This window comes from Notamacropus eugenii, chromosome 2 (assembly GCF_028372415.1).
Source record: "Notamacropus eugenii isolate mMacEug1 chromosome 2, mMacEug1.pri_v2, whole genome shotgun sequence".
NCBI classification, from domain to species: Eukaryota; Metazoa; Chordata; class Mammalia; order Diprotodontia; family Macropodidae; genus Notamacropus; species Notamacropus eugenii.
Window position 1 is genome coordinate 42002376 of NC_092873.1, and position 23234 is coordinate 42025609.

The following is a 23234-nucleotide window of genomic DNA, read 5'->3' on the forward strand; positions in this document are numbered from 1 at the left end:
TGAGGAATATCAGGTCTCTGGATTCAGATGGCTCTGCAGAAGTGAGGCTGGTGACCTGCATAGCCCTCCCTCACTCAAAGTCAAGTGCAAGTCATGTCATTATTTCTCTGATGGCATGGTCTCCTTCAGCAACTAAGGATGAACACAACAACAACAAAAGAAAATGACAATGTGATAGAATGGACAGAACTCTGGCTTTGGAGGGCTTCCAGAGGCTCTAGGCTCCAATGCTGCTTACTGCCTGCATGACCTTGGGCAAGTCATTTAACTTCTCTGACTCAATACCCTCATCTATAAAATGACTGGACAGCCCCTTCTACCTCCCAATCTATAATTCTCTTGTTTCTAAGAAAAGGACAATTTCAACAAGAAGGTTGGCTACTTTGCAAAGTAGATCTGACAACTTAGACTTTAGGGGAACGCCTGAGCACACTGGCATTTCCTCATCATCCTTTTACAGTACACTCTGGTTCCACATTGAGCGCAAGAAATGGAGCAGTGATGAGTGGAACAGGCTTAAGGAAGTCTTCCCTTTGGGAAGTGGAAGCTTTAGACCTGGAAATGCATGTTAAGGAACATTCAACCCTTACCCTGATTCAGCAGAGGACAAGACAGTTATTCCATTGAATACAAAGGCACTGAGCCCAGGCTGCCTTGACCTCGGGATTCCAGTCTGAAACTGACAGAGCCTAGGAGGGGTCTCTTTAAGAGTTCTACATTGGCAGGTCAGGCCCCGGACCTTCAGTCTGGAAGAGTCTGGATGGAAGATGTGCCTGGCCAGAAGGGAGGGCAGATGTAAGTGCAGCCAGGACAGGACAGAATTCAGAGGTCATCCAGCTCTGTAGAGGGACAGATATTCAGAGAGGGAAAGGACCTAGTGCAACTTGCTCACTCTTGAATTTTGGAGAAGAGCTCTCTTTGGAAGGTCAAGGACTTTGAAAATGAAACTTGAACAGTCTCTCCCACTCATTTCACTCTCCACCTTTGGAGGCCTCTCAGATGACCAATGGACATTCAAGGCAGGAGAAGAAAGATTTACTTGTCCAAAAGAGATTTGTTGGAAATATTCTTTACAGCTTAGAGGAGCGGGGGCTGCTACCAACCCACCCCCAAGCAGACATCTCCAAGTCTTGTCTGTAATGTATGTTAACGATGCTTGGGGCAGCTAGGTGGCCACAGTGGATAGAGCACCAGCCCTGGAGTCAGGAGGACTTGAGTTTAAATCCAACTTCAGACACTTACTAGCTGTGTGATCCTGGGCAAATTACTTAACCCCCATTGTCACCAAAATAAAACACAATGCTTCTTCCTTCTTAGGAGTTCCAGGATGGGGTCTGATGATGATCATGGCTGTCTTTCCTTTCTGGTCTAAAGGCAACTAGGGGGCTTAGTGAATAAAGCTGAAGTCAGAGAGACCAGATTTTAAATCTGGCCTCAGACAATTACTATCTGCGTGACCTTGGGCAAGTCACTTAGGCGCATAGTGACTCCTGCTTGTAAAATGAAGGTGCTCTTCATTTTCACTTCCCATTTTTAGTGTAATGGACCTCTTTAGCAGACAGTCTGACCCATAGATTCCTTCTCAGAATGATGTTCTTAAATGCAGACAATAAAATGCATAGAACTCCAAAGAAAACCAGTTATGCTGATATGCAGTTGTCAATGGGGCAGCTAGGTGGCACAGCAGATAGAGCATTGGGCTGGAAGTCAGACCTGAGCTCAAATCTGGCCTCAGACACTTACTAGCTGTGTGACCCTGGGTCACTTAACCTTGTTTGCCTCAGTTTCTTCATCTGTCAAATGAGCTGGAGAAGGAAACAGCAGACCACTCTCTGCCATGAAAACTCTAAATGGAGTAATGGACTGAAAATGACTGAACAAAGCAGTTGTCACAATATTTTTAAAATAAGTTTTCAGCCCTTAGTTGAACCCTGGGGACTGGAAGATGAGGACAATGACAGTAATAGCTAACATTGCATCATATTTTAAGATTGGTAAAGCCCTTTATGTGCAGTATCTCATTTGATCCCCACAACAACTTTGGGAGATAGGTGTAAAAAATACTATTATCCCCATTTTACAGATGAGGAAACTGAGGCCCAGAAAAGTTAAATGATTTGCCATGGGTCATACAGCTAGTAAGTCTCTGAGGCAGGATTTGAACTGGGGTCTTCCTGACTCTAAGCCCAGACCTCCATCCCTTCTAGGTCCAAAAGTCTACAGTTCTGTGTTGGAAGACTTAAAAAATCAACTCTGCTCGTCCCCACTTAACCACTCTGAGCCTCAGTTTCCTCATCTGTAAAATGGGGATAATAATCATTGCACTTACCTTACAGTAAGGTTGCACAACAATCTTGTTGTGAATGCCAGCTCTTACCATCTTTTCGTTATTATTATTTTCCTGTCTTTGTGAGGACCGTCAGAGGCTCTGGCGCCCTTTTCTCACATTGGCCTGTTGGATGATTGTCTCTGGTGTTTTTCCTCCTACAGAACATCGATATCACCAATTTCAGCAGCAGCTGGAGCGATGGCCTGGCATTCTGTGCCCTTCTTCACACCTACCTGCCTGCGCACATTCCCTACCAGGAACTGAACAGCCAGGAGAAAGTAAGTCCCCAAACATGACCCCCATCCACTCTGCTGGAAAGTCACCAAAGAATTGTGATGATGTTCAACCATAGAGAGGTTTTATAGGCCTGAAGTAGAAATCCAGATCTCTAAAGCAAACCTAAACAGCCAGTGACTAACCTGTGACTTACCCTAGAATCCTGTCTGCAGCTCACCCTGTTTTAGTTCATTCTACATTCAGTACACTTTAAGGGTGTGATGTATACAGTGCCAGAGACAGCCAGGCAGGGTAGGTAGAGGCTCAGGCTTGGAGCCAGGAAGACCTGGCTTCACATCCTGTCTCCTGACACTTAAAGAGTGTGGTTGTTCGTAGTGCTGTTGCTTTTTTAATTAGTGATACTAAATTAGAAGAAATAAAAGAAGGACTGTGTGTGCACCATACACCCCTAAATTACGGTTAGCTTCAGGGTCCAGTGGGAAGGGATAATAAGTTTAAAAATGGATACTAAATATAATACATATAAAACATATAAATATAATAATAGATACTAAGCTCAGAATATTCAGATATTTTACATCTATTAGAACATACCACTTTTGCAATCTTGGCAAATAGAAATAAAGAAATAAGTAAAAAGAAATATACTACTTTTGCTTCCAAGGCAGGAACGACAGGGCTTGGTGACAGATTAGAGAGAGGGAATAAGTATGAGAAAGGAACTCCCGAAGACACCCAGGCAGCAAGTCTGGGCATCCAGGAGGGTGGAGGCTTATGCTCTTGCATGGCATGGCTTTGCCTTGATGTTAACACCCTGCACATTTTTGCTGCCAACTTCATGTCTTGACTTCAAAAGCTCAAGGGCCTATGGTTTCATTGGTGAGAAGATTTCATTCACCAATGCAGATTCCAGCCCAGCCCTTCTCAGGAGATCTTAGAGTCATAGCTCAGGGAATGGGAGGGGCCTTAGAGGTCATCCTTCTTATCCAAACTCTTCATTGTACAGAGGAAACTGAGACACTCTGGTGGTGAAATGACTTGTCTAAAGTCACATAGATGGTAAAGCACCAGTGTTGGGATTTGAACCCAGAGCCTTTGCCCTTCCCCCAGCCATTGCTCTGTACCACACTGAGTCTTACCCCCAACCCCCAAATGCTATAAAAATAAACCTAAATCCATCTCCAAACCCCATCCCTATTGCTTCATCTTGCCTTGTTCAGTCTGACTCTACCACCTCCCAGTAGGTCTTCAAATAACTTGGACTTGGGCTCCAAGAAGCCTCCTGGTTGTCCCATTTTCCAAGGCACCCCTCCCCCTGCTACTAAACACTGAAATGCTGCTCTTGCCTCATGTGAATTCTAGGACATCTCCTCTTCCTCCAAATGGCTTCTTTTGTCCTGAGGGCAGGTCAGTCAACTAGCATTTATTAGGTGCTTACCTTGCGTTAGGCATTGGATTAAAAACTAAGGATGCAAAGAAAGCCATAACCTGGTCCCCACCCTCACATTCTAATTGAGGAGAGATGTGAACACATTGTGTACACAAGAGATACATACAATGATCGCAGAGGGAGAGTGCTGTGTGTATTCATCCTTTGTTGCCGAAGAAGACCGTGCCATCAGAGAAATGATGACATGATTTGTGCTTGACTTTGGTTTGAGGAGGGAGGGCTGTGCAGGTCACCAGCCTCACTTCTCCTCCAGAGCCATCTGAATCTAGTGACCAGATATTCATCGGGATGACTGGAGGTGACCCAGGATGAGGCAACTGGGATTAAGTGACTTGCCCAAGGTCACACAGCTAGTGAGTGTCAAGTGTCTGAGGTGAGATTTGAACTCAAGTCATCCTGACTCTTGCACTGGTGCTCTATCCACTGCACCACCTAGTTGCCAAAGAGGGAAAGTGCTAACGTTGAGGAGAATGAGGAAGACCTCTTGTGGAAGGCAGAATTTAAATTTATTCCCAGAGGAAGCCAGGGTGAGGAGGGAGGGCATTCCAGCTGTGGGAGGCAGCCAATGAAAGGGCAAGGAGATAGGAGAATGGATTGTCTTGGGCAAGAAACAGTGAGGAAGCCAGTGTCACTCAATTGTAGAATTGTTGTTCATCCTTCATTTTTGAAGAGGACCAATGACATCATGATGTTGGGCCAAGGTACCTTGTGTCCAGCTGTGGCTAATCAGTCCAGTATGAGTTTGGAAGACTCTGCCACAGGTCATACACAAGTGATTTGTTTGAACATTTGGGATGGAGATCTCTAGATTTGTGTACCTCACGTTTCCTTTGTGCTACTGTGATTCTGCTTTTTGCCTTCTTTGATGAGGCCACACTGTGCTAGGTGGTCCTGTGCCAGCATCTCCCATGTCTCCCAATTGATTCCAGAATTCTTCAGAGAGACCTTGAGAGTGTCCTTGTACTGCTTCTTCTGACCTGCATGAAAGAGAGTGAGGTATAAGAAGGGGAAGGGAAAAGGGGCCAGTTTGGGAAGGGCTTTAAAAGCCAAATTTAAAAAAAAAAACTTTAAAAACTTTTAAAAGCCAAGGTGATAGGGAATCACTGGATTAACAAATAGGGGAAGGGGTGATAGGATCAGACCATGCTTGAGTTTGGCAGCTGAGAGGATGGCTCAGAGTGGAGAGAGATTTGAGAACTGCAGGTGACTCACTATTCTAATAGTACAGATAATGAGAGTCTACACCAGAGTGGTTACAGTGTCAGAGGAGATAAGAGGGCATATTTGAGAGAATGTTAAAAAGGTAAAAATGACAGGTCTTGGCAACTGACTAAAGATGGGAGAGGTGAGGATGAGAGAGGAGTCCACCATGACACCAAGGTTATGAACCCAAGCAGTTGGGAAGATGGTAATGCCCTTGGTGGATATTGTTCATTTTCTTTGTATCACCAATACATAGCATGTGATAGGTGTTTAATAGTGCTTGTTGGTCGTTGGGTCTGCACTTGAACCCTTTCCAACTTGGTAGGCTGGAAACTCTTTGAGAGAGCATAGCCACCACGTGCCATGATAAGGCACCAAAGTAGATTGTCCTGTTTCATGGGACTGTCTACCCTTCCTCTGGTCTCATAGTGACTCACTCTATGGATCCCACCAGGATGATTCATAACGGACCCCCTGACCCTTTGCTGGCCATCTCCTGCCAACATGGCGACAACGTGCAACAGAAAATTAAACACCAGCTTCCTGTTCCGCATCTTATTTATTTTCCATTGTCAGCTGCTACATTGTAGGTACTTGTACTTCCTCATACTCCACTATCAAGCTGGCAGGAAGCCCACAACATCCATATGGACCGGAGAAGATAGGAGGGGAGGGAAGGTCACAACCCTTGTTCTGAACTCCAGGGGTGGATTTCTCCTTTCATCGTTTGGTCATCCAGTCATCCAGAAATAAGTACAGTAGAGTTCACTGCAAGACTGAGATAAGACCTGGGGCAAAGTGAAGCCCCCACAGGCCATGAAGAGCCCTCCATTATGAGAGAATACTTACTTCAAAGCATCCCTGTCCTCCATGCCCAACAGGAGTCAGGATTGATGCTAGGAATCAGGCTGGGATGTTGTTCTGAAATTAACTAGGTCCTCACCCTTCCTCAAACCCCTGATTGAAAATTGAGTGAAGAGGCCATTAGACTGAAGTGGACACAGAGTATGTGAAAAAACACTGACCTGGGAAAGAAAGAAATATAAATTGTTACCTACATGGAGTCAGGAAGATCTGAGTTCTAATTCAACCTTACTAGCTGTGTGACCTTGGACAAATCACTTAACCATCGTTTGCCTCAGTTTCCTCCTTTATAAAATAGGGCACTCAATGAGTTGTGAGGATAAAATGAGCTAATGTTTGTAAAGCATTTTGCAAACCTTAAAGCTCTCTAGAAATCTGAGCTTTTATTATTATAAATGAATGAATGAGTGAACATGAACCCTGGTCATTTATCCTTTATACTTTAGTTGGAAAATAATGCACATGTACATTAGCAGCTAGGTGGTGTAGTAAATGGCATATTAATCCTGGAGTCAGGAAGACCTGAATTCAAATCTGGCCTTGGACATTTACCAGTTGTGTGACCCTGTTTGTCTCAGTTTGCTCATCTGTAAAATGAGCTGGAGAAGGAATTGGCAAACCACTATAGTTAACTCTGTCAAGAAGGTTCCAAATGGGGTCATGAAGAGTCAGGCACAGCTGAAACAACTGAACATTAAATAATTTATCAATATATCAAAGTTCAAGTCCAGATCTAACTGCATCCCTCCCTTGCTCAAACTCTAGCGGCTCCTCCAAGGCCTTTGGCATCAAATGCAAACTCTTCTGTTAGGTGTTTCCAGACCATCCCCACTGGGTGGGAGCCCCCACCCACTTCTCCAGGCTTCTTACACAGCCCTCCCCTCCATGCCTTCTCTGGTCCAGCTTAACCAGCTCTTTTATTTCTCTGCACACAGACATTCCATTTCCCCTCTGGGTGCTTTTGTCAGGCCATCCCCCATACCTGGGCTCCTCTCCCCTCTCCCTCCTCACTTTGCCTTCCTTCAGACTTCAGCAGACCCATGTTCAAGTGCTGCTTCTGACATACTACTCAAATGACCTCAAGCAAGTCATTGAGTTGTTGGTCCGGTGCCCATCTTGTTTGGTAGAGGCAGTTTCCTCACTGTGTGCCAATGAAATCCCAGATAAAAGTCACAAAAAAATTATTTTGACTATACTTATCTGCGTCCATGCCTTCACACCCCCACCCCTCCCCAGTAGAATGCAGGCTCCATGAGACCAGGGTCTGCTTTTGTCTTTGACTACCTAACACCCAGCATGGTGCCTGGTCCATAGTCAGTAATTAACGAATATTTGTTGATTGATCCATATAATACAAAGCTCAGGACTTGGGTCCTGTGAATGTAAGGAAGCATGGAAGAGACAGTGTAGACAGAGAGAGGTTTTGTAGCAGCAGCATGTTGCTAGTTCCTAGGGCTGAATTCTCTCCTTCTGGACACATCATGTGAGGAAGAAGTACAGAGTAGAGAACATTGGCTATATTACAGAGAGGGGTGGGTACAGCCCAATGGGGAGTCAGAAAGCAAGGGCTACCTGTCCCATCCCTCTGTATCCTCCGGCAAGTAGCTCAACCTCTCTGAAACTCTAAGATTTCCTCTGCATAATGAGGAAGTCAAGCTAGGTGACCCCTGAGGCCCCCTTTTTAACTCTGTGATCTTAGGGCCTGCTCATCCAGATGATTCTCATGAACCTGGTGGTAGCCTGCTAGCTCCATGTAAGCTCACTTATAGTAGATGGAATCCTGAATCCGAGGTGGTCTTTATAGAAGGCACCACATGGGACGCTGGACTTGGGAATCAGGAAGACCCAAGTCCTGTTCCTGCTTTGTGACCCTGAGCAGGTAATTTACCTTCTCTGGGCCTCAGTTTCCTGACTTGTAAAATGAAAGAGTAGGATTCCGTAGCTTCTAAATTCCCTTCGAGTTTTAAATCTAAGTTTATAAATAAATTAAGTGTCAACTCCGTCATTCAGCAAGAATTCATTCAGCCCCTCCTGTGTGCCAGATACTGTATCCAAAAACAAAATGAAACAATCCCTGCTCTGGAGGAGCTTACAATCTATCAAATGATGCATGGGTGAATTGATGAATAAAGAGGTGAATGGTATACTGCCACTGGTTTCCCAGAAGGGGAGTAACAGAGGCAGACCTATTTTATGGCTTGTAAAAACCTATTAAAAGCAAGACGCAGATTCTGAATGGCTTTTGGCTGATTTTGGACACTGACAGTCCCCAAAGCTCTACAGTCCCCTGGCAGCTTTTTACTAAATGGAATTAATTGAGCCAGGCATTCTGGACATCTGCATCAAATAGGAAAGTTCAGAAAGAACTACAGTCTGTCTTCTCCCATGACTTAAAAGGAAGATACAATCAAAGGGTATCAGATACAATCAAAGGAAGGTTTCCTTTTGTTTTGAAGTTTGTTTGTTTGTTTTGTTTTAATAAAAAAGAGAGACTGTGCTTTGCAACAGACTTCTCTAGTCAGGGGAAGCCAGGCTGATTCCTTTGGGGATAGAAGATAAGCCTGGTTTGGGGGGGTATCGGGAGAAGGGGTGGTCTGGTCTGGCTGCTTTTCCTTCCTTCCCATTTAAAACTCCCCCCATGAATGTTCTACATCCCATGCCTGCCTGCTTCCCAAGCCCCTGGCTCTCACAATCAGCCCCCAGCATTCAAAGTCTTCAATCCTTTCCTTTCCACTGGCTTAGTTCCAAAGGCTAAACTCTAGCCTAACCCTTAAGGAGAATTCTAATTCTTGAGGTCACTCCATCCAGAGGATCAGAGATTGAAGAGATCTCAGAAGCCATCTGATTTAATGCCTTTATTTGATGGAGGAAATGAAGTAACTTGCCCAAAGTCCTCTAGGCAGTAATTATCAGAAGCAGAGTTTGAACCTTGGTCCTCAAGGGCCAGGGTTTTTTCCATGCCCCTTCCCTGCTATCCTTCCTCATCTCCCCCCATCCATTTATCTTTGAATAATTCTTGTGTTTTCCCACTTCTGCACTTTTGTTCATACAGCCTTCTCTAGCTAGAATGCCTTCCCCTTCACCTGTGCCTAGAGAGAGCTCATATAGTCTCCTAAGAGCCAATTGTTAAATTTTCAGTGTGAGCATTTATGACTCAGAAATTAGCAAACTCTACAAATTAGGGCTTGATTTATTGTTTGTTGATGATCTCAACTTTTTAAAATGATGGAGAAAATATTAATAATGAATATTAAAGTTCATGCCCTGCTTTTACCACTCTCCAATAGAGAGGTTATTGTTAAACGTTTACCAGCACACCCCTGTAGATGAATCCTGTTCCCTCCTTGAAAAGTTTCAGTTCATTTTTCAGTTCCCCCAAAATCATCCCAGATGAAAAAGATCTCTCTCTCTCTATGTCTTTCTCTCTCTCTCTCTCTCTCTCTCTCTCTCTCTCTCTCTCTCTCTCTCTCTCTCTGTCCCCTCCTCCCCCACCTCTGAATTCCTATAGTTTTTTTGTACCTCTATTTTAGAGTGTATCACAGTCTACCCCATAGTATACTTGTGTGCTTGTCTTTTCTTCCCTCATAGATTGTGAGACAGTAGGGACAATCTTATCAAGCAATCTAACTCAATAGGAATTTATCTAGCACCTACTGTATTCAGAACCCTACACTGGGCACCATGGCAGAAACAAGTTTTAGAGAGGAGCCAGGCAATTGACTACATATAAAAAGTAAGGGAGTTATAAAAGAGTTAAAGATGACACCAGGGATTTAAATATGGTAGACTGAAAGAAAGACGGTTTGAACCATTGTCAAAATTCTATGTCTCCCCGCAGTGCCTAGCATGCTATTTTATACGTTGTAGGCACTATGTGTGTGTTTGTCCTTCATTGCCAAAGACCATGCCATCAGAGAAATAATGACATGACTTGCGCTTGACTTTGGTTTGAGGAGGGAGGGCTGTGCAGGTCACCAGCCTCACTTCTCCTCCAGAGTCATCTGAATCCAGTGACCAGAGATTCATCAGAATGACTGGAGATGACCCAGGATGAGGCAATTGGGGTTAAGTGACTTGCCCAAGGTCACACAGCTAGTGAGTGTCAAGTGTCTGAGGTGAGATTTGAACTCAGGTCCTCCTGATTCCAGCACTATCTATCCACTGCACTACCTAGCTGCCCCATTGTAGGCACTAGTATCATTGTTGAATAATAAGACCTGAGTTCAAATTTGGCCTCTAACACTTACTAGCTGTTTAATCTTGGGCAAGTAACTTAAACTCTGTTTCCTCACCTGCAAAAGGGAGATAATAAATACGGACCTACTTCCCAAGGTTGGGGTAAGGATCAGATCAGTTACCTGCGAAGTGCTTAACAAACTTTTGAGTGTTATATGTATGCTAGCTGTCATCATTCTCATCCGCATCCTCATCATCGTTGCTATCACTAGTACTGCTGCTGCTACTACTACTACTACTAGATTATGGCCTTTGGCAAATCACATCTCTCTGGGTCTCATTTTCCATATCTGTAAGATCAGTAGGTGATCTCTGAGCTCCCACCTAGGTCTAAGAAGCTGTGACTCTGTGTCCAGCTGTAGTCGCTGTGTGGCCATGGGCTAACGATACCGTTGGCCTTCCAAAGTTGTCATGAGGGAAGGGTCTGTAAATCTTGAAGCACCATAGAGTTAATTATTTATTGGCTGTTGAATAGATCTCAAAAGAACCTCAGAGGTCATCCACTTCAACATTCTTCATCTTGTGTCTGAGAAAAACGAGGCCCAGAGAGGTTGGGACTTGCCACAAGTCTAGTTAGCAGTGGAGGTGAAATTAGAATCCAAGTCTTCCAAGACCCTGTCAGGAGTTTCAGAGGCCAGATTGCTAAGCAGGTAGACTTTTTAGAGGTGCTTTTCTCTGCCTAGGTGCAAAACAAGTTAGCCCATAGGCAACTCAGCTATCTTATTCACTCCATCCCTCTTACAATTTTTTCAGTAATTAATCCAATGAAAATCCCTGGCCTCTTCTGCTCCTTCCACCTCTGTCAATTCCCTCATGGAGTTCTTAAAAGACCAGGCAGTTAGGATAGTGCAGAATATAGAAGACTGGGCCTGCAGTCAGGAAGATCTGAGTTCAAATCTAGCCTCAGGCCCTTCTTAGCTGTGTGACCCTAGACAAGTCATTTCAATTTCCTCACCTGCAAAAATGAGGGGGTTGGACTTAGTGATGTCTGAGGTCCCTGCCAGCTTTAAATCTATGATCCTATGACCTATCTCTAATAACCACACATGGTATTATTTAACATTTAGTTTGGATCTGAGATCTCATCCATCTGGGTACTGCTTCCCACAGTCCAGAACCCAGTCTGCCCATACCTTCTTATCCTGTTTGACTGGTCATAGCCTCCCATAAGTCATTCCAGCCCAGTGTATAGAGGCCCACCCTCTACATCTTCCATTGCTTTAGTGCATTGGATAACCATAGATCTCACAGGCGATCTATCCCCTTCCTTCCCCCCCTCTTGTTGCCTGACCAGTCCACACTTCCTTTTCTGGTTATCAGGCTTTAACATCCTGTTAGATGTACTGTACCTCACTGGCGATTCGGCAGCAGCCTCTTTCTACCAACCATGCCTCACTCCATTGCTCCAACAGCAACTCAACGGCTTGCCTTCTTTGGGGACTACGGTCTGACTGTTACTTGCAGTCATAGGGAATCACCAGAAAAAAGATCAGTTTCAAAAAGATAGGTCTTTGTTTCAGAGGTATTGTACAGTTTTTTCCCAAATTTAATATTCATTTTCTTATTTGAGTTTTAAATTCTGTCGCTCCCTCTTGCCTCTCCCCCACCCATTGAAAAGGCAAGAAATGTGATTGCAATTATACATGTGAAATCATGTGAAAGATATTGTACAGTTTTCCCAAGGCAGTCCAGCTTGTTATCTTCCTCTTGCTTAAATCTGGGGGGGCTCATTGTCTCCTCTGATAAGAGCAATAACATTTTTAAAGTGCTTAGCATAGTGCCTTGCACATAGTAGGCCCTATATAAATACCTCCTGCCTTCCCTTCTCCATCTCTAGTGTCTGTCCAGGGCCTGCATACTGACAGACCAGTTTGCACAGCCTGCCTGCCAGTGATGAGATCCCTCTTCTCCCTTATTCTGCATCTCAAGACCCCTTTACATCTTTCCCCTTCCTTTCCTCCCCCTTCCCTTTCCCAAGGCCAACACTTCTACTTGGATGCTTGGTCCCCTCCCCTCCCATCTCTTGTTTATATTTTCTGTCTCTCCCTTCCTACTGGCTCCTTCCAGACTGCCTCCTGCAGCCCAAGACTCTCCCAGCCTTCAGAAAACTTTCACTGGACTTGAACTTTTCTCAAGCTCTTCTCCTTAAGGTCAGGGACTGTTTCCCATTTGTGTCCCCAATGCCTAACACAGAGTCTAGTACATGGTGGGTGCTTAGAAAATGCCTCTTGAGCGAGTAGAAGGGTGAGCTTGGACAGCCCAGGGAACCTACTGATCTCTCAGTCTCCAAGCCCAGGTTCATGATATTAGAAGCAAACAATGGTTTGATTCCACAAAGTGCTTTGCATAGGCAGGTGTCCCTTAATTCGTTTTTGAAAACTCTAAATTAGCTCTAAATAGAAACCCTAGGATTTATAGTGGAAAGAACCCCAGCTCGAGAGGTAAAGGATCTGGTTTGAAATCCAATTTCTGACCTCTATCAGCTTCTATGACTTTGGCCAAGTTTTGGAATCTCACAGGACCTCAGTTTCCTCCTCTGTAAAATGACAGAGTTGGACTAGATGGCTTCTCAAGTGACTTCCAATCAATTAACAAGTAATTTATTAAGTACTTCCTATGTGCCAGACCCTGTGTAGACTCTGGGGATACAAGTAGAAATAATAAAACAGTCCCTTCCTGTAATAAGCTTCCATTCTAATGGGAGAGATTACAAATATATAGAAATTATATATATACTATACGTATGCACATATATATGTGTATATGCACAGATACAGAGAAGATAAATATTTCAGGTGTGTCTGACTCTTCATGACCCCTTGGGGTTTCCTTGGCAAGAGTAGTTTGCCACTTCCTTCTCCAGCTCATTTGACAGATGAGGAAATGAGGCAAACAGGGTTAAGTGACTTGGCAAGGGTCATACAGCTAGTAAGTGTCTGAGGATGGATGTGAATTCAGGTCTTCTTGATTCCAGGCACAGCACTCATTCTACTGCTCCACCTAGCTGATTCACATATAAAGTTAATAAATATAATCCTATAAATCATCTGGTCATTGCATCTATAAAACAAGGGGGTTAGACTCTATGGCCTCTGAAGTCTCCTTTAGCTCAGGAGCTATAATCCTTAGTCAGTCACTCTTGGCCTCAGTTTCCTTCTCTGTAAAATGAGGGGGTTGTTGATCTAGATGCCTCCTAAAGTGTCTCCTAGTTCCAGAGCTAGGATCCTATGATTCTCCTTTGCTAAAAATTGTCCCCAGTATTTTGCATTATTGTAACGTCCCAGATGAGGGTCAAAATTTTTCTCTCAAGCACCAAATAATGAACTCAGTGAGTGGCAGTCTGGCCTTGGAAGATGCTTGATCAATGACTTCAATGACTGCCAGTGGCCTGGCTCCATCCTCTAATCATGGGAGCAGCTCAGATGGTTCGTGATGTTTTATGCCCTTAGCCATGGCAGTAGAGACCTTCCCATGGTAATGAGTGTGGATTAGGGTAATGACATTTGGCTCCTTGTGCCCTCTTTGCTGTCCAGACCCATAAAAATCATTTTTGTAAACAAAGAACCAGCCACTCTCCATGGTGGTCCATCTATTTCCAACTATTTCCCATTCTTTTCTGAGTCTGTCTCCCGGGGGGGGACTGAACTGGCTACTATTTTGTTCAACATTGACTTGGAAAACACCAGTTGGTTTCATTATAGTCAGACATGAGAGCCTTGAGAAAACCTTCTAGCCTTTGATTTAGAGACATGTCCTCCCTTCACAATGTCTGTTTCTCTCTTAGCTTGGTCCTTCCTTGCTTCCTTAAAGGCTCAGCTCATAGACTATCTCCTACACAAAACCTTATAAGATGGCGCTCTCTTTCCTTCCTACTTCAGTGACTGAACGTAGACTTACTTGTATTCCCCCAGTAGAATATAAGCCCCTTGAGGGCAGGGATTTACATATTTGTCTGCACATAGTAGGCACTTAATAAAAGCTTGTTCAAGTCTTATGGGATGGCTCTCAGAGGGGGAGGGGAAGAAAATCATGGGATACTATGGTGATATAAGTAATAAAAAAAAAATGAATTCAAACAAATCCATTAGTCATAAATAATGTAATCTCCCCAAGGGCAGGGACTATTTAATTTCCATCTTTGTATCCCCAAAACTTAGCACAATGCCTGACACATAATTGACACTTAATAAATGCTTGTAGAATTAAAAGTGAATTCAAATAATTCTTCGATCCTAGAGAAGGTAAGCTTTTCCAGGGAAAGGACTGTTTCACTTTTGTTGTTGTTTTCTCAGCTTCTAGTACAGGGTCTGACACATAGTAGGTCTATAGTAAATGCTTCTTGCTTCAATATGCTCCTGACCCTGCGTGGAACATTCCTTCATGTACTACTCAGGATCATGACGTCATTACCTAAAACAGAAAGGGCCCTCAGAGGGGACTCATCTGGTCCAACCCCTTCGTCTAACAGATGCAAAAACGGAGATCCAGGGAAGTCAATTAAGTGATTTATTCAAGGCCACACAGATCATAATCATTGGAGGCAGGATTCAAACGCAGATGTTTGCACTCCAGAGTCTATCCTCTTTCCACCACACCATGCAGTTTCCTTTGCTTTGTGGCCATTGTAGAAACATGCCTCTGAAGGTTTGGACTTAAGAGCTTGCAAAAGGATCCCCAACTCTATTTGGGGATTGTATCATCCACTGAACCATAGAAGTCCATGAACATATACACAAATGCATGTCCATGCGTGTGTGTGTGTGTATGTGTGTGTGTGTGTGTGTGTGTGTAATTGATGAGTTTGGGGAAGGGGTATGTGGCAGTTGTCACTAAATAAATATCTGTTAAGCTTCCATCATCATTTAAAAAGGGTCAAACTGAAGTTTTCTTGTTTTTAAAAAATTATTTTTTCATGCATTTATAATCTGTCCTTCCTACCATCCCCACAACTAAACAGCAAACAGAATTTAAAAATAAAACTCTCATCATACATATGTATATTACAGGAAAACAAATTCCCACATTGGCCATGCCAGAAAATATATTGCTCCCTCTGCATTTTAAATCTGTCACATCTGTAGCAGGAGGTTGGCGATGAAGTGTGTCATTGCATTGACCAGAGCTCTAGTCTTGCAAAGTTGTTTTTTTTTTTTACAATGTTGCTTATTGCATAAATTGTTTTCTTCTGGATCTGTTCACTTTGCTCTGTTTCCATCCTTAGAGGTCTTTCCAAGTTCCTTGTTAAGAGGAAGCATCACAATACATGGACGTTTGAAGAGAAATAGATAATTTGGTCTGGTCTTTTGCTCAGAACATCTGATTAAATTGTGTCCTGTCTCTTACAAGGACCTAGTATCATTCAGTCAATCAACAAGCATCTATTAAGTGGCTACCATGTACCAGACACTGTGCTGGGTATTCAAGCTACAAGTACAAAGAACAAAACGATTCCTGTTTTCTAAGGGAGAAGACATATACAGGGACGTACAAAATAAACATAAAGTAGTTAAATTCAAGCTTACTTGGGCAATCACTGCTTTGGAATTCTTATGGCATTTGTGACTATTGGCAGGGTAGACGGTCAGCAGGGTAGAAGGCTGGCCTTATTAGTTGTTTAGTTGATAACATCCATCTTTCTCATTTTTCCCAACCCCCAGAAAAGGAATCTTTTATTGGCATTCCAAGCTGCAGAGAGTGTTGGCATCACCCCCAGCCTGGTGAGTATCTTCATTTGAATCCTTGAGATGGGTTTAGCCAATGACTTGGGACAAGAGACCCATACATTACTGGAATTGAAATCCCTCATCCAAAGAGGCTCATTATTCACAAGCCCTAAATTGAAGGCTTCCTATTGGTTGGACTCCATTAAAACCAATCTCATCTGTTAAGATATGGTAATCTGAGAATCTAGCCTGGGTTGGATCATGCACAAGAATTGTACAGGATGGGCAAGCAGAGATGGTTTGGGACCTGCTTTCCTGGTAATTACATCAATGAGCTCATTGACCTATTAAAGCATTGAAAGACTAAGGACTAGGAATTAGAAGCTTGGTCCTATCAGAGAAAGCATTAAGAGAACTTTCAGTCCTTTCCCCATAATAGAAGGAGGTCAGTGATGGCCATTGAATGAAAGCATGCATGCATGAATGTCCTGCCTAATGAGCAGCTGTTTCTGAATCTCATCTAATCCCCCCTCCCACATATCGAACCTTTAGATACTGACAGCTCCCATTGCCCCTCCCCCAAATCTGTTCTTCAGGTTACACTGGGATCATAGATTAAGGGCTGGAGGAGACTCAGAGGCCACCACCATTTCTAACTAGTTTCTTCAAATGAGCCTTGACCTTGAAACCCTTCACCATCCTTTCCCTGGATGCTTCCCACTATCCTCCAAGCTCGGGGCTCTTTCCACAACAATCATAAAATTCTTTCCCCAGAAATCTAGAGCTCCCAGCATAGAAGGATGAGAAAACAAGAAGGGAACTATGAAGGGTTCCTGGAGAGTCCCTGGCTTTGCTTTGTGTTTGAGAATCTAGCTTGGGTTGGATCATGCACAAGAGTTGTGCTTGCTTGCTCTCACTGACATTCGTGAGATCAAGAGTTTGTGAAGTTTCCAAGTTAGGAAAGTGAAAAGATCATGAGATCATAGATTTAGAACTGGATCTTAGAGGTCATCGAGTCCAGCCTGATCATTTTACACATAAGGACATTGAGACCCATCATAGCACAGGGATAAAGTGGCAGAGCTGGAATTTGAACTCAAGTCCTCTGGTTAGGCACCAAGAATCTTTTTTCCATGCATGGAACTGAATTAAAAGAGGAGTAAAAAGAGCCAGTGGCCCAGGGAGGGGTGTAGCAGAGAGAGCAGAGGCAGAGGACCTGAGGTTCAAATCCCATCTCTTCCACTTACTACCTTTGTGACCTTGTCACAAGTCATTTAACTTCCTTGGACCTCAGTTTCCCTATCTATGATATGAGAAAGTCAGAGTCAGTGGCCCCTGAGGTCTCTTCCAGCTCTAGAACTATGACATGAGAACAGGATTCTCCCAAGTTCTGCTCTGCCTCTTCTTAGTCTGAAATATACTTTAGGAGCTATCTAGTGGGACCCTCTCATTTTATAGAGAAAGAAACCAAAGCTCATGAGGACTGTGATTTTCCTAATGTCACAGAATTTCATAGTATCCTAGACCTAGAGGTAAAATTCGTGGCTAAGTCCAAGTCCCTTATTTTACAGCTGAGGAAACTGAGGCTCAAGGAGAAAAAAGGAAAGCATTGATCTTTCAAGTCCCTCCCAGTTCTACCATGCTCCAGCCTGATTTATGACCTCCTAGATTTTTTCCAGCTCTCATATAACATGAACTGGTGATCCTTTGGTACTATGTCAGTGACTAGGGATGGGACCTGTGATGTCACTGGTACTAGAAAATTCCTCATAGAAATTCACTTCAACCAAAGCACACTGGCATCTTCCCTGCCACACTGATGCCTCACCTGGGAGCAAGCACCTTTTTGACTGTTCTTTCTTAAGTCTCCTCCCTAATCTCCACATGACACTTGTCCTTGGTTCCGTTGGGCTGGTAAGCAGATGTTTTTGTGTATTTGCCCATCAACCTTCTTAGCATTAAGGTCCCTGTCTTTGAAAGAGACCACAACTGACCCCTCGCCCTTGGCACTCGCTGGAGTGATCATTCCCTGAGCCCTTTACACTTCAGGGGTCTGTCTGCTTGATTCTCAACCCCCTCATCCTACTCCCATCCCAACCGCACAGCCAACATCGACCTTATCCTTCCACATTGCTAGGGAACAAGTTAGTCAAGCACGCTGTGGATGTTGTTTAAACAGTGGATAAATGGCGCATTAATAGGACCCCATCAGGCCTCCCAGTGCCCAGTAACAGACACAGAGCGTTGTATAGTTTTGTCTAATATATCACTCAGTGTTCCGTTCTTGCCTTGTTTGTCTGCCCACTTCCTCCAGGCTGTTCTTTGACTTCTGAAAAAGTCCAGCATGGCTTTCCAGCCACTTTTAGACATTTATAGCAGAAAAATGGCTTGGAGATCCCTTCTGTCTTCTCTTCCTCCAGTCAATCAGTAAGCGTTTATTAGGCACCTGCTATGTGTCCAACACTGCACTAGGCACTAGGGTACAAGTATGACAAACGATTCCAATTCATGAAGAACTTATGTTCTAATTAAGACTACCCAAAAAGTCTCTGTGTGTATATATGTGTGTGTATGTATATATGATTGTTTGTATATGTACTTACATGCATACATACACACACATATAAATACAAATAAATGCAAAATTGTTTGTGCCCTGGATTCCTTGGGTAACACTATGGGGAAGCCCATGGAGCTCTCCTCAAAAGCATAGTCTTAAATGCATGTGATAAGATAAAAAAGGAATCCAATTTTATTGACATGAAGGTGTGATTTTTTTTTCCCATTCAAGTTCACAGACCCTCTGAATTCTATCCTTAAACTCCTCAAGAATCCCTCTTGGGAATCCATGATCCCCAGCTTAAGAACCCCTCATGTATAAGGTGGTGCTTCTTCATCAGAGATGAAGAAAGGATGCATCACTCCTCTTCTTCTTCCTCTTATTCCTCTCCCTTCTCCTCCTCTTCTTCCTCTTCTCCTTTCTTTTTCTTTTCCTCTTTCTCCTCCTCTTCCTCCCCTCCTTTCTTTCTCTTTCTTTCTTTTCCTCTTTCCACTTCTCTTCTTCTCATACTCCTTCATTTTCTTTTCTTTGCCTTCTCTTTTTTCCTCTTCCTTCACCCCCTTCTCCTCCTACTCCCAGAAGACAGAGGTTCTTTCATTTTAGTTTCTATATCCCCAGTGCCTAGCATGATGGCTCGTACATAGTAAGTACTTCATGAATGCTTGTTGGTTAACTGATGGGTTAATCAACCAGCCTGGCATGGCACTGTCCTAAGCCTCCAGGGACCAAACAACATCATTTTCTGGTCTCATTTTTGTACCTGCTGGCTGCTGGCAGCTATTCCTTCCTTATGGGCCAGTGACAGATGAAGGCTGGACTGCAGGAACAAAAGGATGCCCATCTGGTCCTCATCTAAAATAGCCCAGTCCATCCTTAGTTAAATTAATTGGTGGTCAGCCATTGCTTCGGTCTTTTAAAGAGATCAACATCTCCTGATTAAAGAGAAGAGTATTTTTCATTTGCTTGGTTAACAATTCTCAGGAACTCACTGATGGCATAAACTTGCATGCTTAAGTGGAAATCTCTCCAGGATCTGATGTCAGCTGACTGAAGAATTCTTAGGAAAGAGCATCTCAGAGTCTTTGACCTTTGTCCATCCAGAGCTCCTCCAATTCCTTTCTAGGAGGAAGGAAGCATGCCCTGGGTTTGCCCACATGCCCCTGTGCTCATGCCGCTCATCTCTTTCCCCCCCCAGCCAGGAAGCTGACTTGCTTTGTCTTCCACACAGGAACTCAGCGAGATGCTGTACACGGATCGTCCCGACTGGCAGAGTGTTATGCAATACGTGGCCCAGATCTACAAATACTTTGAGACCTAAACTCCTTGGGAAGAGACATATGGAGGAAGAAGAGGAGGAGGAGAGACAGGAGAAAGAAAAACGCCACAGAAGCACTCGATCACTTTATAGAGGAAACAAAAAGAAAAGAATTCTGGTTCTAAAGCAAGACTCTGATGGTCCAGAATGAATGCAAAGAGAGTGAGACAGTGGCCAAATACACCAACACATTGAAGGCCTCCCATAGGTGCTCACACACACACACACACACACACACACACACACACACACACACACTAATCAGTCAAGGAGATACAGCCACATCTAAGTCAGAGAAGGCTTTTTATTCCATAGAAAATGACCTCATTCTGAATATCACAGTTCCCTCTGGCACCAAGATATGTTCTGGCTGAGCAAGCCAAGCCCAATGTCCTACATTCAACCATTCCATACATGGTCTTAGGCTATCTGCATAGATGACCAACTGCCCCATGGCCACGGGAATTTTTTGTTCTATCATTTCTCAGATTTCTACCCCTACCTCCTTCCCAAGCAAAAAAGAGATTTTTAGAAGAAACTTTGATCCCTGTCTTTCCAAACACTAAACTCTCTTGTTGGTTTCCATCTGTCCTGCACCTCACCCCCTTCCAAAATGCAGAGACATGCATTCTTCCACGTAGTTAAGACAGATGGAAGCCAACTAGGAGATGAGGTATTACTGTTGAGAGTGCAATTCCCAAAGCCCAGAGAACAGGTAGGTCCTGCAAATGTGACTAAGTGTGGAAACTTCCCACCTTCCAGTGCCATGCTCAGATGTGTGAATGATACACTTGGGCCTGTATATAGCTGTAGACCGAGGCATCCTTTCCATGGATTGGCTTATAGATGGGTAGACATATGGGCTAAATGGATATGTCCATGCATGAGCCCCTCCCTCAATATGATACCCAAAGTCTCTTCTGGCCACTGACCCTCTCACAGGACTGCTGCTGAGATGGTTAAGCACTTGTGGCCACCTAATCAGATGTACACATGTGCACGCGCATACACACACATACATACAGAGTCATACACACTCATGTGTGACCCCTTCCATGGGCACAGCAATATCTCCCGCATGTGGCTAGGCAGTGAAAGGAAGGGTCACCCATCATGAGTATGAAGCTGCCCATTTTTGTCTAATTAATATGAATTTGAGGTGACCCTGTACAGATAGCTGGTGGTTATTTCCCAAGGGAAACTGGGCAGGTTGCAACTGAGCATGAGATCTCAGCTTTAGAAATGCCATGGTTTCCTGAGTTGTCTCCCATATCCTGGGCACAACGAAGTTAGGGGGAGTGGGCGGGAGTTGCTGTAGGGGAAACTGGATTGGTGGCTTCGTTTCTACTGGAACTAAAGGATAGAGATACATACTTTTAGGGACCGACTGTGTTTTCTTGAAAGAAGTCTGATCCTTTAGCAAAGAGCCCTCATCTCAGAAATGCTAGGAACAGGGGACCATTGGTGAATATTATGAGCTGCATGCTGGACAGGGTCAATGAGTATCTTTAACTTCATCAAGAAATTCAGAACAATGTGAACTAGTGACATGGCACTTACCACATGAAGACCTAGTTCTGAGTGATGGTTCATCTGAAAGTTGAAACACATTTGGTGTTTAAAGTATTGACATGCCTGTAGGGAAAGGGAGTGGGGATCTGTTACCACTATATAGTGAAATTGGGGTGCATATGAGGCTCCAGTTATGAGACATTTCCTTCTGAGATGGGGAAGCCCTATTCTAATTTGTACAGGGTTATAATTACTAGTATTAGGGTCTAGACAAGCCCCATAAACTATACCCTCCAGTCAACCATGGCTGTCTAAAAGAGATCCAGGATGCTGACTTCATGGGAGGAAAGACTCCCCAGGACACTGGGAAGTGGGATAGAGATAGAAAACAGAAGACACCAGCCCAAGTGGGAGTGGGGGGAGGGAGGGTAAGGGAAGAGAGACTCCAGGACACTGTGTAGCAGCTGCCCTCCCCTGACCTTTGAGGGAGGGGGAACGGAGAAGTGTGCCTTCTTGTAGCTTCCTGGTATAGCCAGTTTCTCTGGTTAACCAATGACTATGCTGTTGAAGGAGTAAAAATGATATCAAAATATAAATATTGAATTTTAAAACCACATTATCTATGTAAATCATTTTAAATTGTTACATCCTTTTAAATGTACTTGTCCGGGGCCAAAATCCCAGTTGCCCCCACCCTAGTTATATCCCTGCTCACAAAAATGTGCCTTTGGTCACAGAGGGACAAGGACCGAGTGGATAATTCAGTCTAGTATCTCCATGCTGGTGGAAGATAACTCAGAGTACACATCCTACTGACAATGGACCAATCACATAGGGAGACAGGATACAAAAAGGGAAAGAGCATTGTACTGGGGGCAGATGACCTGAGTTCTGATCCTGGCTTGGCCTCTCTGGGACTTGGATTCCTCCCCTGTACCATAACAAGCTTGGACTCAATGTTCTCAAAGGTGCTTCCCTCCTCCTCTATTCTAGTTCTGTGTGTACTAAAGAGAGCACATTTTTCATTATCTTCCACAGAGATATAAAAAGAGGAATTGGAAATGACACGAACAAATGTCTGGCAATGATTATGGCACAAAAGCATGCCTGCTTTTAGTGGGAGCCCGAGACATGTTTTGACCAGCTCTCCTTTTCTCCTTCCTGATGTTTCTACATATGTGACAGGCCCTCAGCACAGTACTCCCTCCCAGCTGTGTCTTTGTTGACATCATTTAGACATTCATTGTCTCCATCTGTCTGAATTAATGGAGAGATAGATGTTCTAGACAGTGAGATCGAGCTCTTCCCTGCTTAATTTCATGCTGAGCATCAGCAGGGACAGAGACACATTGGACCTGGAGTCAGGACACCTTGGTTAAAATCTTGACTCTAACCTTTACCAGCTGGACAACCCGAGGCATGTCACTTAATATCTCTTGGCCTCCGTTTCCACATCCATGAAATGGGGCAGAGGATACTCACCGCACCTACCACAGAAAGCTGTCAGGAGCAGAGTGCTTCCAGGGTATTAGAAATCAGAGTTGTTTGGGAGTACGTGAGGGGGTTATTATCACCATCTCTCTGTTCCTTACTGGTGATGATCCCACAATGACCAGAAATCATTTTCTTCTTTCTTATATCTTCCAAAATGGATCTGGCCTAGTCTCAAGCTCTCCTCAAGAGGATGGGAATTGAGTTCTAATTTAGGTCCTTTAGATATACTTTTTGAATGAAACATGTCTCATGTATTATCTCTTATTTCTATAAGGAGAGTGAAGTTAGTGAGGTTTAGGGGAGTGGACTTTGAAAGCCAAGCTGATCTGAAACAAGCTCTAGGGAGCTTGTTTTAGAGAAAGGGAGAAAAG

The 23234-nt window shown here is 43.9% G+C and overlaps 1 protein-coding gene across 13 annotated transcripts in view; it reads left to right on the forward strand.

The window, feature by feature from the left end:
- Window positions 1-21983, forward strand: part of SPECC1 (sperm antigen with calponin homology and coiled-coil domains 1) — a 337039-nt gene extending 315056 nt beyond the window's left edge. For all 13 annotated transcript variants that reach the window (XM_072640012.1, XM_072640017.1, XM_072640015.1 and 10 more), the window contains 3 exons: window positions 2491-2607; window positions 15977-16036; window positions 19771-21983. In XM_072640012.1, coding sequence (XP_072496113.1) covers window positions 2491-2607; window positions 15977-16036; window positions 19771-19860 — 267 coding nt within the window. In that variant the 3' untranslated portion in view covers window positions 19861-21983. The remainder of the gene's footprint in view (window positions 1-2490; window positions 2608-15976; window positions 16037-19770) is intronic.
- The last annotated feature ends 1251 nt before the right edge of the window (window positions 21984-23234 follow it).